At 46.6% G+C, this 15,440-nt stretch overlaps 1 protein-coding gene and 1 long non-coding RNA gene across 5 annotated transcripts in view; both read left to right on the top strand.

The window, feature by feature from the left end:
* The window catches only part of LOC308466025, a 118,563-nt gene that overhangs the window by 86,867 nt on the left and 16,256 nt on the right, over window positions 1–15,440 (top strand). The window lies entirely within an intron of this gene.
* The window catches only part of NF2 (NF2, moesin-ezrin-radixin like (MERLIN) tumor suppressor), a 96,057-nt gene that overhangs the window by 64,361 nt on the left and 16,256 nt on the right, over window positions 1–15,440 (top strand). Inside the window, exons 14-16 of one of the 4 annotated variants that reach the window (XM_080986356.1) lie at window positions 142–269; window positions 2,241–2,400; window positions 5,526–5,571. In XM_080986356.1, the coding sequence (XP_080842482.1) occupies window positions 142–269; window positions 2,241–2,400; window positions 5,526–5,561 (324 nt within the window). In that variant the 3' untranslated portion in view covers window positions 5,562–5,571. Of the gene's footprint in view, window positions 1–138; window positions 270–2,240; window positions 2,401–5,525; window positions 5,572–15,440 lie in introns of all 4 variants that reach the window. The other 3 variants (XM_080986355.1, XM_080986353.1, XM_080986354.1) reach the window with 3 other exon arrangements.

The following is a 15,440-nucleotide window of genomic DNA, read 5'->3' as shown; positions in this document are numbered from 1 at the left end:
GCTCTTCTATAGGACAGCATTACAACATGAAATACCATCAAAATTAAAATGCAAATCTCTGCATCAAGCGGCATATACATTTTTGACTGATAATAATAGCAACCTGCAGTGGGTGATTAATCTCTGCTTTGCCTTTAGCAGCCGATGAACTCAGGCTCAACGGCGCTCCCTGCTGACATGCCAACCTTCAACCTCATCAGCGAAAGCCTCTCCTTTGACTTCAAGGATACCGACATGAAGAGGTTGTCCATGGAGATAGAGAAAGAGAAGTGCGTTGTTCTCCTTCTTCGCTGTGGTAACTCATAGTCTCGTGGCGCTTGTGGCACAGTGCAGATTCCACCCACTCTTCTTTCTTTCAATGTGACATTCAACTTAAAAGCATAGGAAGTCGACTGAGATCATATCAGACCATGCTTCCATCTAGCTCCATATTGTCTACAGCATGACGTGGGGCCTGTGGACCAATCGTGGCCCACCAGGAGGGTTCACGTTGGCCCACGAGGCCATTTCTCCCAAGCCATGCCCACCTGTCTACCAGCTGACGTCACTGGATGATGTCAGCTGTTGGGGGCTGGATTCAGTCCTGCTGGGTACTGCTTTATCAGGTTGTACCCCACTGGAAAGGTGCAACCAGCAGGATTGAACCTTCCATTCATCAACTGGTGAGCGCAGGGTTCAGTCCTTCTGGGTGCTGTTCCGCTAGTGTATACCCTGCAGCAAACGTGCTGGTGAAGCAGACCCCTCCTCTCACCCTCAATTTGTACCAGCGGGTGGACTGCCCATTTCTCAGTCACTTGATGTCATCATGATGTCAGATGATTGACAGTTAGTTGGCTCCATCTACCTGCCAAAGTTGTCCAGTGTGGGTGGGGAGATAGTGATCTGACTTGCTGGGCCAGAAAGGTTCCTCATCCCTGATCTACACCAACTCTCTAGGGCAGAGATGGCAAACCTCAGCCCTGGGGGGCCAAATGTGGCTGCCTAAGCCTCTCTGACTGGCCCTCGAAATTCTCCCTAGTCTCCTAAGCTTTCTCAACTTGGGCACTGCAAGCATCTCAGATTTTTCCCATGTCCCACAACCAAGGTTTGCAGTTCCCGATGCCCCAGGCAGGCAGGATTCCAAGGCAAGGCAAAGTCAGCACCAGTCAAAGTTTGGGTTCAGGACCATGGACAGCAACCCCTCGATTGATACCAAACATCCAAGTTGTCTCAGCAAAGGCCTGGAGCTGAGTTTTATGGCACTGTTTCAATTATCTGGAAGCCCTGCCACTGTGTCATGGTCAGTCAACTGGCCAGCAGTGCTTTCTTCTGCCCCCTTTGTTTTTTTCCAAGCAATGGGGTTTCAACGTGTGGGAAATCTCACATTAGAATCATAGAATCATAGCATTGTAGAGTTGGAAGGCAGCATGATGGTCATCTGGCTCAACCACCTTCAATGCAGGGATCTTTTATCCAACGTGGGGGTCGAACCCATTGCCTGAGAGTCTCGTGCTCTACTGACTGGACTATCCCAGCACCATGGGACTCTCTTGATCCCCTGAGGAGTCTCTGGACCAGCCATCAGAGTCTGGCAACAGTGGTGTTTGCTTGAGGTTCTGCAGAAGGGGTGCAGGCTTTGGTGCAGTGCGGACCTAAGCATGGGTCTGTCTCACCCCTGAAACTGCAGTTCCTGGAGTACTCTGCCTCTGACAAATCTTGCTCTGAGGCCGTGACAACTTTGCGGGTTGCTCTCCCTGCGTCATATTACCTAACTTAGCGGAGGCGATGCCCAAAGAAAGCTGAGCAGTGTCATATTGTATGCATGTCGGCACACCTCTGTCTATTCTGGAGTAGAATAGACAGGCCCGGGATTTAGCTGTGATTCCTGCATTCCAGGGGTTGGACTAGATGGCTCCCTGTCTCCCTTCCAATTCTGCGGTTCTGTGATTTGCAGCTTCTGAATTGCTTATCTGACTACCAGGCTGGTCCAGATGACATTCAGTCACCTGTTCCAGACCTGCAGCTTTGTGAGGATGGGTGGGAAAGAAAAAAAGAAAAAACAACAACCCACCTCTGCTTTAGTGAAGCTTTTTTGGTGCATTTCAAAGCAATGTCATCGGTTTCATCCTCCAGGCAGCGCTTCAGGGATAATTAAATGAGAAGCCTATCTATTTTAGCTGCGTCTGCAAAAATTGTTTGGTTTCGCGGCTAACGGCAGGCACTCTGTGTGTCTGTGTATGTCTGTGTGTGTCGTTGCTCAGGGTGGAGTACATGGAGAAAAGCAAGCACCTCCAGGAGCAGCTGAACGAGCTGAAGACGGAAATCGAGGCTCTGAAGCTGAAGGAGAGGGAGACGGCGATGGACATCTTGCACAGCGAGAACAACGAGCGGGGCAGCAGCAAGCACAACACCATCAAGAAGGTATCGTAGGCCACGCCACTGTGTAAAAACCGGGATTTCTTGGTGCGTGAAAATGCGGCTGAGCTCAATTCAGGACATGACGCGCAGGGAGAGAGAGACCTTGTGCCGTGTTTTGGAGAGCGCCTTTATTTAATTCTTTTATATTTATTTCATAAAATTTATATACAACAGCCCCTTCAAACTGTATGCAAAAAGAACAAGACATTGACATTGTCAGTAAAAAAACAGTTAAAAATGGCTATTGAAAACGTTGAAAAACAGTAATAGCTGAAATCAACAGTAAGTTAAAAAGCAGATGAAAACGCAGTTCAAGATTCTACGTATCTGAGTAGCCTTTGCCTAAATCAAATGCTTCCATCAGCTGTCAAAAATGGCACAGTGAAGCTGCCTGATCTCAAAAGGCAGGGAGTTCCGAAGTGTCCGTGCTGCCACGCTAAAATGCTCAGTGGCTTACAAACATGGAACCAGCATTGCACGGTGGTTGTAAAAGTGCCTCTTGCGTTTAGTAATTCGCAGCGCTTTTTTTCTGGAGGGGACGCAGGGGTATGCATACCCCTAAACATTTTGTGAATCTAAGTTTGGCCTCATTGAGGAGTAGTATTTCAATATGAGTAGGAAAATGAGAGTACCCCTAAACATTTCTTTAGAAAAAAAGAACTGGTAATTTCCTTAGAGACCCTGAGAAGACCGGGGGAACCTTTGGCCTTCCAGGTGTTGCTGTAGCACAACTCCCAGCGAGTGTTTCTCAGCTACCTAATACTTGGGGGCAGGGGCGGGAAAGGAATGTTTTCCAGTTCAAAATTTAATAATAAAGGAGACAAGTGCACCTGACTAGAGGGGGCATTCCATAACCGGGGAGCCACCACCGAAAAGGTACTGCCACTGGTCAGCGTCCAACCCTGATTGCAACAGCACCAAAACACAGTGTCCAATAGCAAAAAAATAACAGAGGAGCTTTACAGTTTCACCTTGGTCCTAGAAACCGCCTGCCCCACCAATGTTGCTCATAGTCCCTCTCCTGCAACAGGTTCTTATAGGGCTTCCAAGAGCGGGGGGGGGGGGGCACAGTATGTGGCTGGAGATCTCCTTCATTTCATAACATGTAGAGCTGCGGCAGGGAAAAAGTCTTGGAGTGAGAGAGGGGAAAGGCAATACATTTCACAAGGGCCGTGTTGGATTCCGCCCCCCAGAGGCCCATGTGGTCCACCTCCGTGACTGGCCAGTTACATAAAACCAGGATCTTTTTTCTGCCGTTGCAGCCCAGCAGCTGGTATTCAGCAGCATACTGCTCCTGGATGAAGAGGTTCTACTTAGGCATCATTTCAGAGCCTCATTTTCCATATTGCTGATCTCAGCAAGCAAAAAAAAGTTAAAAATTCAGTTAACTGTTGACTGTCCGTGCTTCCCTTTGTGTGCCCCGTTTGGTTACAAGAAGAATAATTGCCTCAGCTCTCTGCCTGGTTGACCTGCTGTTTCGAAATCATTCTTCTCCCATCGTTGCGGGATTCAGCAATGTTGAAATATTTGCTGAGAAGAGGGAAATCTTTGGATTGCCTTGAATATCTCTTTGGAATCCCAGGAGACTTTGTCAGCAAGGAATCTCCCCTTTAAGCCAAAGATAACAAGCTTTCTATTTAAAAAATCCCTTGGCAGATGGAGGGAGGATCGTTATAGACAAGAAACTTGAGCTGTGGGTCTCGAATTGCTTCATCTCATCTCTGCTTTGTTTTATTTTGATTTATTTCCTACTTGGATTTTGTTACTTTATTTATTCATTTGTTTTCTTTGTGTCCCACCTTTTCCCCCTTTCACCTCTAAGGAGCTCAAGGTGGCAGACATGGTTCTCCCCTTCCTCCTCTAATCCCCACAACAGCCCTGTGAGGTAGGTTAGGCTGAGAGAGGCAGAGACTGGCCCCCAAGCTCACCCAGCAAGCTTCATGGCTGAGCGGGGGATTCGAAACCTGGTCTCTCCCAGCTCCTAGCCTGCCACTCTAACCACAGAACCATATTGGCTCGTGACAGTACCGACAACATATTTCAACCCAGGACCCACCTTTTAACCTCAACCCAGGACATGGGACCCATTTCTGTTTTCTTTTTCTTTTTAACTCTATATGTCCAGATGCAAAGGAGGCTGTTTTATCATTAATATGTAGAAAGTATGATTTTAGGAAGGGCAGCTTGTCGTGTCGGGATGGACTGAAGTAGGACGGGCAGGGAGGGGCACCCATGCACCCCTGACCTCCGTGCTGCGGCATTACTGCTGCTTCCCAGGAGGGGCAGAGGGAGGGTCGAGGTTGCAGGGTGACTGCCATTATCCTGGTGCACCAACAAAACCAGTCCGAGGCTTCTTCCGGTGCCTACTGAAATCATACTCTACACCCTTTTTCCTTGCTGCCTGCAAGGGACAGCTTCAGAACAGATCTCGTGCTGGCCTGCATTGCAATTTAAATAGATAGAAGGAAAGATCAATAGATCAATAGATAGAGGTTGATGCCCACTGCTGCGACAGGTGAACACTCTCCTGGCCCATAGTTCATTTCTTTCATTAAAATGTATATACCACTTTATTGCAAAAAAAACAAGCAAACCCTCAAAGCAGTTTACAAAGAATAAAAGAGTGACATTTTCAGCTAAAACAACTATTCAAAGCAGTCAAAAGACAAAATCAGCAATAAACTAAAAACAGATTAAAACATACACTGACATCCTACATGTCTGGGTAGGCCTGTCTAAACAAAAACGTTTTAGCAGGTGCTGCAAAGAGTACGGTGAAGGCACTTACCTGATGTCAAGAGGCAGGGAGTTCCAGAGGGTTTAAGTGCTGCTGTGCTAAAACTATCCAACTGCCAGGCTTGCCTGTAGCATTTTGGCTTACCCTCCAATGAAAATGGAATACAATCCTTGCCCACGATGTTTTCCTGTGCGCGTCCCGTTGAAATGGGACTTTGAGTGAGCCTTGGGCAAGAGAGCTTTCTGGAGGAGATAGTGCCCTGTGAGCTATAGAACCACCAACCCAATTTTCACATTTTGTTTGAGGAAGACGCGACCTGGGAACATTGACACTCTCGATTTCACAGAGGACCTCTTCTTTTGTGTGTTTGTTTCTCATTTTGCTCGTTTAGCCTCAAGCCCAGGGCAGAAGACCTATCTGCATTTGAGACCTTCCAAGTAGGTTATTCCAAGATTTCTTTGCGTGCGGTGATGGGATGGCCACCTGTCTCTTACTAACCCCTGCATGAGCTTGCTTGTGGGAAATCCACTGCCTTTCACCACCCCCGGCAGGGCTGTTGGAGCTTGTCACCCCACGGCACAGTCCTTGTGAGGGTGAGATCTGGCAAACGGGTCAGGAGCCTTATGGTACCCCTCCTCCCGGAGGGTGCGATGCTGGAGGGGACCTCTCCTCCTTTTTTGCCGCGTCCCCCCACTTTTGGTGCAATTCCACCAGTCCAGCCTTTGCCAGCCTGGGGCCCTCCAGATCTTTCGGACCGCAACTCCCATCAGCCCCTAGTCAGCACGGGTATATGGTGCTAAAGGAGCATGGTCACACTGGCAGGGGCTGATGGGAGCTGTAGTCCAAAGCATCTGGAGGGCAGCAGGTTGGCAGAGGCTTATCCTGCCACCTGCGCTTCTTCACTTAGCCCAACAGATCAATAATACTCCATTAGGAAATTTATTCACTTAGCGTATATCCGAAACACAGCTGTGCATCTTTCTCCCGCCATCACACAATTAACAGCGGATGTTAACAGTTGCTGGTTCATTTCTGGGCCCGGTTAGAGGTGCTCACATTTAAATCCCTAAACAACTTAGTCCCCTAATTTGAAAAGACTGCCTCTTTCCCTACAGACCCTCTCAGTTGTTAAGATTGCCAGAGGGGGATCTCTTGGTAGTTCCTCTGCCCCCAGAAGTTCAGTGGACAGATGAATGAGGAGAGGGCCTTCTCTGTGGTGGCTCCTAAGTTGTGGAATTCCCTTTGCCACAGAAGCAAACCTGGCACTTTCATTATGTGTAGGCTAGAAACACCCCTCTTTACCCTGACCTTTTATACTTGAGATGTATATTTTTAAGCCCCACCCTGTAACCGTGGCTGTTAACATGCTTTAAACTGTTTTTCATACTGTATTTCTAAATTGTTTTAACCTGTCCCGGGACATTATGGTGGAGGGTAGCGGTAATGAGAAATCATAGAATTACAGAGTCGGAAGGGACCACAAGGCTCGTCTAGTCCAGGCGCCTGCAGTGCAGGAATTTTTTTGCCCAACGTGAGGCTTGAACGCATGACCCAGAGATGAAGAGTCTCATTCTCTACCAACTGAACTATCAAATAAATCACAGCAACAATATGGAAGGGTTGGCTTCCTGCAGAAGCCTCTGCGTTCAGAAGCTTGACCTTTCCCAATTCTTTGCCTCCTCTTCAAAAAGCCACGGCAAAGGAGCACTTACACAAAAACAGGAGTGATGCCTCCTCATTTTAGGCTGCATGCGTGACGGGGAAGGGAGGGGCAGATACTTCTCCCTCTGTCCCACGAAAAGAATCACCACCCTGCAGGGAAAGTCCAGAGTTGAATCCTCGGCTCTGTTCCTCATCTCCTGCCCCCGCCCCTCATTAATCACCCCCCTCCCTTGGCAGCCGATTCATTCCCCCTCCTCCTTTTTTAACTTCTGAAAAATAAATCTTTCTGAAACCTTTTTTTAAAGCTGCCGCTTTTGCTCTCTCCCGTTCGAGTTGAGCACTTCAAAGCTGCTCCCTGGTCTTTGGAAGCCTTCGCTCGAGCGTCCTCATTGGCTGGTGCTCTGGCACCTCTTCTTCGTGCCCCCCGCGGTTTGCTCCGCAGAACCGTTCAGATCTCGGCGAAGGGCAGGAATGCCACCCAGGCTGTTCCTGCGGGACGATCCTTAATTGGAACGGCTTGTCATCGTTGGCACCTTTCAAGATGGGCCGTGGGGGAATTGTGGGGGGGGGGAGCGGGCTTTCAGAGTCTGCTAACTGGCCACACTAGCATTACATAAGGACATCTGAAGCGCCTGCCAGCGGCCCATCTCGCTTGGATCCTGTTCTTACAGTGCCTGTTAGAAACCTGCAATCAGGATCTGAGCACAAGAGCAGTGTCCCTACCCTGTGGTTACTGCCAGCTGGTAGAATCATAGAGCTGGAAGGGATCCCCAAGGCTCATCTAGTCCAACCCCTTGCAACGCAGGAATCTTTTGTCCATCATGGGACATGAATCCATGACTCTTGAGATTAAGAGTGTCATTCTCTACGGACTGAGTGGTTGCTCCCTCCAACGGTGGAGGCATAGCAATTGTGAGCATAGCGATTGTGGCTAATAGTCGCCAATAGCTTTTTCCTCCATGCAGTTGCCTCACCCTCTTTTATGGTAAGGGACGCAGGTGACGCTGTGGGTTAAACCACAGAGCCTAGGACTTGCTGATCAGAAGGTCAGTGGTTTGAGTCCCCACAACGGGATGAGCTCCCGTTGCTTGGTCCCTGCTCCTGCCAACCTAGCAGTTGGAAAGCACGTCAAAGTGCAAGTAGATAAATAGGTACCGGTCCGGCGGGAAGGTAAACAGCGTTTCCGTGTGCTGCTCTGGTTCGCGAGAAGCAGCTTAGTCATGCTGGCCACATGATCCAGAAGCTGTACGCCGGCTCCCTTGGCCAATAAAGCGAGATGAGCGCCGCAACCCCAGAGTCGGCCACGACTGGACCTAATGGTCAGGGGTCCCTTTACCTTTACCTTTACCTCATCACTGCCTCCTGCGGGAGCAGGTTCCCCAGATTAACTATGTGCTGCATGAAGAAGTCCTTGCTTTTCTCTGTCCCGGATCTTCCAACCTCCAGCTTCTTTGGATACCCACCAGTCCTCAAGTTACAAGACAGGGATAAAAACTCCCCCCTGTCCACTTCCTAAATTGAATCTTGAAAGGGAAGAGCAGAAAGAACGATAATACTGTTCCCCCGATGCCACCTCTTCCCTGGAGCTCTTATTTTTGGTGGCTTCAAGTCCTGGTAGGTCCAAAGATGGCTTTGTAGCTAGTCTGTTTGCTGAAAAGCAGCTTTCTGGTCCTGTAGCTAAGTATATACCTAGGGCAACACGGCGGGGAGGTTTCATGCTGGTTTTGTGCCCCAAGGAAGCAGGTGAGCCATCAGTGAACAAAAAGGATGAATGGTTGCTGTGATGACACTTGGTTTAACTGGCCTGTTGCTCCATTGCTTCTAGTCTTTGGCACATGCAAAATCTTAGATGAGCATTTTTTGGGGGGGATTTTCTTTCATGCTCTTCAAACATAAAAGTTACTGAGGCCAACATGAGGCTACTTTGGCAATCTAGAACTTCTGGCTAGCATGTCCTCAGTGGGGCAAATGGTGGCGTCAAACCCTTTGGAGCCTGCATTGACTTAGGCTAAACTTCTGCCTTCTGTTAGATCTCGGGTTGTCTTTTTCTCACTGCCTGGCTTCCTAAACTAACCCACTCTCCTTGAGTACCTCGCCGCTCTGCTTTGCTCTGTCACTTTGCCTGTGAAACTCACTTTCCCCTCAAGGCCCAGGCTGCAGAGTTTGATTTCCCAACAGTGCCAGACCAAGCCACTTTCAGAATGGCGCTCAAAAAGGGGTGAGACATGCAGCAGCACCTTCCCGTGAGCGGCTGTCGCAGCTGATCCATTTCACACAGCTGTACTATTGCATGTCACATGGAACTTAGTAATATGAAGCGTTGTCACACGGAAGATGGAGCAAGCTTGTTTTCTGCTGCTCCAGAGGTAGGACCTGAGACAACGGATCCGAATGACAAGAAATGAATTTCCAACTAAACAGTGGGAGGAACTTTCTGATGGTAAGAACTGTTCAACAGTGGAACAGACTACCTTGGAAGGTATTGAACTCTCATTGTTGGTGGTTTTTAAACAGAGGTATTTGTCATGGAAGCTGTGATTCCCGCATTTCAGGGGGTTGGACTAGATGATCCTTGGGTCCTTTCCAACTCTATGATTCTATGAAATGGCTCTCTCAAATCAAGTATCTGCTTGTGAAACTGATGAGTCTTCTCTCTCAAAGATTTGTGGATTTCTTTGGGTTGTTTCTCCAGTTTTCATCTGGTTGTGATCCTTCACTGGAAGTTTTTAAACGGCGGTTGGATAGCTATTTGCCATGGAATCTTCAGCTGTGATTTCTAGTTTGCAGAGGGTTGAACTAGATGACTCTTTGAAGCCTGCTGGTTTTTGGGAATCGTTTATATTTCGGGAGCTATTTCTTTATCTTCATGCTGCTGACTGAAGGAACCAGCAGTCCCTTTTCCAAAGAGTACCCCTGATCTCTGAATCTTACCACTGAGAGATTGGGCAAGTAATCTGTGAATTGTCAGGACCATCAAAGGCATCGCTTGCTTCCGTGTAGAGTTGTAATATTTATGGATTTAGGGCTCTCCTTTTTAAAAATGCATGTTAGCACTTTCTGACTATTACAAAAATTCCCAAAGGAAATGCCATTCATTTCGGGTGCTCCTGTGAATTAGTCATGGGCGAGGCTGGGTGCACTTGGTGCTGAAAGCCTCTGAATTCTGTAACCTGTGCAATTATTCTGCACTTCCGCCAATTTCTATGTGATACGGAGCTACAGAACATTGGGAAGCTTCAGCTCACAACTCCCAGAAATCTTATTCCACAACCTTTTCTGGCTTCCACAGTTTCACCAGGCATTGCCTCGGCTCCCTCAAACAAATCCTCAGAAGTAGAAATTTGCTTTGTAAAACTAAGAATCCCAGAAGCTGAATTTTGTACATCTTGCTGGATCCTGGGCTTCTCCCTTTCGCTTGTGTTGAATCATGGCATTCCCTCTTCCTGATGGCAGGGTTGTGACCTGAAACTTGCCCTGATTTTGACACAACCTACATTGTGGTCACAGCTCACACTTCTGCTTCCCCATCGGTGATCTGGGAGTAATGGGTCCTGTAATAAATGTAGGGGTTGCTCGTGCGCAAGTTGGTGCCACTCCTGGCTAGGTTGCCTTGTTAAACCTTTTCTGTCTGGACAGCCCTGCACTTCGTGGCTGTTCAGTCGCTAGCAGAATCCGTCAGTGGGCGTTTCTTAAACCTTTTCCAGCATAAAAGTTGTTTGACTCCAAGTCTCCTCCTACTCTCCCTGCGCGGAAGCCTTCTGCGCAGGGAGGGCGTGGGTAACGGAGGACCCGTGCTCTCCTCGCTGATCTCCGGCGAGGAGTCCTGGAGCCCCCTCGCCGATTCCCCCATCTGCCCCCCTTTATCCCTGGTGTTACGCTGATTTCTTTCCCCAGCTGGTGAGCCGCCTCTCCCCCTGCTGGACCCTTCTCCAGCATTGCTTGAGAGCCTAGCCTCCGCCTCTGGCTCCGATGTCAGTTCCCTGACAGGGTCCATTCGAGCCATTTTTTTATTCTTCAATATTTACTGTTTCCCAGTCCCAATAGCCTGGATTTCCACTTCCCGCTATTGCTGAAAATTATTGCATGTTACTGCAGCATTTTAAATTTCACTCTGATTTGTAGCTTTCTTACACAATCTCTATGTTGCTTGTGATTGAGCAGCATTAGCCAAGGACCCGATATTTCAAATTCTGTATGTGTTCTCAGAGGGGGAGTCTGCAAAGCTGGAAGCTCTCCTTTGAAGAGAGATGGAAGTCAGTTATCTTGGTCATCAGGATTTTCTGGCCTTCTTCTTGATGCTTGAATCTTCATAGGAACAGTATGGACTTTACCTCTTGACTAGAATTAAGCACTACGCTTTGTATGTTCTCTGTTTATTGAGACAGCAAACAAACCTCCTCTTGTGCTAATCTTGCTAGGAAAAACAAATCCAGAAAACGAGCCAAGAACTTGATACTATACTTTTCAATCTTCTGAATAAACGTTTGAGTAGTACAGTCGTAACTTGGAAGTCGAACGGAATCCGTTTTGGAAGTCCGTTCGACTTCCATAGCGTTTGAAAACCAAAGCGCGGCTTCAGATTGGCTGCAGGAAGCTCCTGCAGCCAATCGGAAGCCGCAAAAGCCCCGTCGGATGTTCAGCTTCCAAAAGAACGTTCAAAAACCGGAACAGTCACTTCCAGGTTTCAGTCATTTGAGAGCCAAAACATTCATGAACTAGGCTGTTCGAAAACCAAGGTACGACTGTACAGGGCCTTCAAGTTTTGGAAGACGTTATAGAGTTGCATAGGAAAATAGGAAGCTGCCTTTTCCGGAATCAGACCATTCATTTTTTTAAAAAAATGATATTTATTAAAATTTCAAAGAAAAGAAAGAGATTACATTAATAAGAAAATTAACAATAAAAAGGAAAAATTAACAATAAAAAGGAAAAATACAAAATAGAAAAAAAGAAAAAACAGTTAAAAACAATTCCATCTTTTCATCACTTCTCTTACATTTACTTATTTCCCGGACCTCCTCATACCACCCTCTTTTGTATTCCAATTCAGTTTGTTAGTCCAGCAATTCCTTTCCCTCCTTTTTAATCCTGATCTTTAATCTTGATATATTATAACATTAAATTTTTACGTATTAAAAACCAATTTTTCCATATTTTTTTATACCATTACAGCTAGAAACCACTTAACTTCAATCCGACATCATTCTAACATTCATTAATTTTACAATATTTCTGTAAGTAGTCTTTAAATTTCTTCCAATCTTCTTCCACCGACTCTTCTCCCTGGTCTCGGATTCTGCATCATTTCCGCCAATTCCATGTAGTCCATCATTTTCATCTGCCATTCCTCCAGTGTGGGTAGATCTTGTGTCTTCCAATGCTTTGCAATAAGTATTCTTGCTGCTGTTGTAGCATACATAAAGAAAGTTCTGTCCTTCTTTAACACCGATTGGCCGACTATGCCCAGGAGGAAGGCCTCTGGTTTCTTCAAGAAGGTATATTTAAATACCTTTTTTAATTCATTGTAAATCATCTCCCAGAAAACCTTAATCCTTGGGCACGTCCACCAAAGGTGAAAGAATGTACCTTCAGTTTCTTTACATTTCCAACATTTGTTATCGGGCAAATGGTAGATTTTTGCAAGCTTGACTGGGGTTATGTACCACCTGTATATCATTTTCATAATATTCTCTCTTAAGGCATTACATGCCGTGAATTTCATACCTGTGGTCCACAACTGTTCCCAGTCAGCAAACATTATGTCATGTCCAACATCTTGTGCCCATTTAATCATAGCAGATTTCACCGTTTCATCCTGAGTATTCCATTTCAACAGCAAGTTATACATCTTTGACAAAATCTTAGTTTTGGGTTCTAACAATTCTGTTTCTAATTTTGATTTTTCCACCTGGAAGCTGATTTTCTTGTCCAAATTATATGCCTCCATTATCTGATAATAATGAAGCCAGTCTCGCACTTTGTTGTTTAGTTTTTCAAAACTCTGCAGTTTCAATCTATCTCCATCTTGTTCCAAAATTTCCCAATATTTCGGCCATTTGACCTCCATATTGAGCTTTTTCAGAGCTTTCGCTTCCATCGGTGACAGCCACCTTGGTGTTTTATTTTCCAATAAATCCTTATATCTTATCCAGACATTAAACAATGCTTTCCTGACAATGTGGTTTCTAAATGCTTTATGTGCTTTGACCTTATCATACCATAGATATGCATGCCATCCAAATACCTTGTTAAAACCTTCCAAGTCCAAAATGTCAGTGTTTTCAAGAAGTAGCCATTCTTTCAACCAGCAAAAAGCTGCTGATTCATAATAAAGTTTAAGGTCTGGCAGGGCAAATCCACCTCTTTCCTTTGCATCTGTTAATATTTTGAATTTTATTCTGGGCTTCTTGCCCTGCCAGACAAATCTAGAAATATCTCTCTGCCACCTCTTGAAACAGTCCATTTTGTCCACAATTTGCAATGTTTGAAACAAAAACAACATTCTAGGCAATACATTCATTTTAACCGCAGCAATACGGCCCAGCAGTGAAAGCTTCAAGTTTGCAGACCATTCATTCATCTAGCTTAGTATTTTCTACACTGACTGGCAGCAGCTCGTCAGGATTTCAGGTAGGGAATCTCTCCCAGCCCTACCTGGAGCTGCTGGGGATTGAACCTGGATTGTTCTGCATGCAAGGCAGATGCTCTTCCACTGAGCTACGGCCCTTTCTCGAAGGAGAAATAGACAGATCCCTGTCTCATGCCATGGACAACTTAAAATTTTATACAGCATTTGGGAAGACAGCAGACAGACAGCAAGAGAGGACAAATATAAGGAAATTCATTTCCACATACTTAGATTTCCTTCCACTGGGAGGCTGCAGACTGAAGGTGCTAAACCAAAGCTTTATTGGCAGAGGTGGGTACAGAAAGATAATTTAAATGGGACGCAAGAGCTGGTCCTGAGAGGGGGTTAGGGAATTTGTTTATTAAAAATCTCTCCTTTCTGCTGTAAAACAGCCCTCGAGGCAGCAAGGAGCCCTCAGAATAACACTCAGGGGGTTCCAGATAGAAGCAATGTGACAATGCTTAATGTTTGGCTCCTGGGTTTGATTGGTGCTTTGTTTGATCTGCAGTTAGACAATACTGCAAATTCTATGTCCTTTTAAAATGTGTTTGTGGGAGGGTTTTTATGGTTTGCTTTTGTTTTTATTATGTATTTTCTGTTCTCATTTTGTATTTTTGTGTTGTGATCTTCGGATGAAGGGTGGCATACAAATTTAATAAATAGCAACAATGAGGAAGGAAGGAACACATGGTGTTGCCTTACACCAAGTCAAACCATTGGCCCATCTAGCTGAGTATGGTCAACAGTGACTGGTAGCAGCTCTTTGGAGTTTCAGGCAGCCCTACCTTGGGGTTAAATCTGGGACCTTCTGCATTCCAAGCAGCTGCTCTGCCACTAAACAGCTATTCCCCTTTGGACTTGTTGGATTTAGATCCATGCAGCACGGTCAGATGCTCCACCTTGAGCTATGGCCTCTCCTTCGCTTTCATCCGGAGGACCCTGTATTTCGGGGGGTTGGACTAGATGACCCTTGTGGTCCCTTCCAACTCTACAATTCTGTGATTCTATGTCCCAGTTCCGAATCTTTCATTTGGGTAGAGGCCCCTCTGTGATGAAGCCCCAGCATGGGAACAAAGGTCATGTTTGCGACCTCCCGAGTTTTCCTCTCCACCTTGGATGGAGCCTGCAGAATTTTTCATGTTTAATTATGTGGTTAACATGCTAATCCCCTTTTTATGAGCTCTGGGGGCGCAGCACAGACATCTCTTCAGGAAGCTGATTTCCTCTGCACGTAGTGCGCTGGCTTCGCTAATTCCAGCTGGCTGAACTTCAGGGGGGCTGGCTGCTGCTTCAGACTTCAGAAGAATGTAGGAGACGGGGTTTGTTTTCGTTCTTGAGGGTCTCTCATTCTCTCTATGCCTCGGACTTCAAGGGTTTCCTCTTAGGCCAGGCTGATGAATCTGTGACAAACGCTCAACAGGAGCAGGCAGGATTTTGGAGCAGCTTCAAACTTGTTTTTCTTTCTTCCCCCCAAAGAGAAAAGGCATGCGTTTTGCCTGCAAAACAGGAAAGAGGGGAACCAGAGCGATCCAGCTCTCCTTTCTGGGAAAGAGTAGCAGTTGGCATGCCTTCATAAGAACATTAGAAGAGCCTGCTGGATCAGGCCAACGGCCCATAAAGTCCTGCATCCTATTCTCACAGTGGTCAACCAGATATCTTTTCTGGGAAGCTGCTGGGAACCTTCTTTTCTGGGAACCTTCTGTTTGCAGAGGTTCTGTTCCAAATCTATACTGTCCTCCTTCTCCTGGGAAGATTCAGGATTAGGATCAGGGGGAGGGGGTGGCTTCCACCATTATTCTTCAGTGCAGTCCTCCTCAACACAGTCCCTGATGAGCAGAGCCATCACGGCTAGTAGCCACTGATTCTCTTATTCATGATTTTTTCCAGTCCTATTGTTAAGCGGGTGGCGCTGTGGTCTAAACCACTGAGCCTAGGGCTTGCCGATCGGAAGGTGGCGGTTTGAATCCCCGCAATGGGGTGAGCTCCTATTGCTCGGTCCCTGCTCCTGCCAACCCA

Source organism: Podarcis pityusensis, assembly GCF_964106645.2.
Source record: "Podarcis pityusensis genome assembly, chromosome: 16".
NCBI classification, from domain to species: domain Eukaryota; kingdom Metazoa; phylum Chordata; class Lepidosauria; order Squamata; family Lacertidae; genus Podarcis; species Podarcis pityusensis.
Note: the sequence above shows the minus strand (reverse complement) of the source record. Positions and strands in the feature narration are given on the sequence as shown.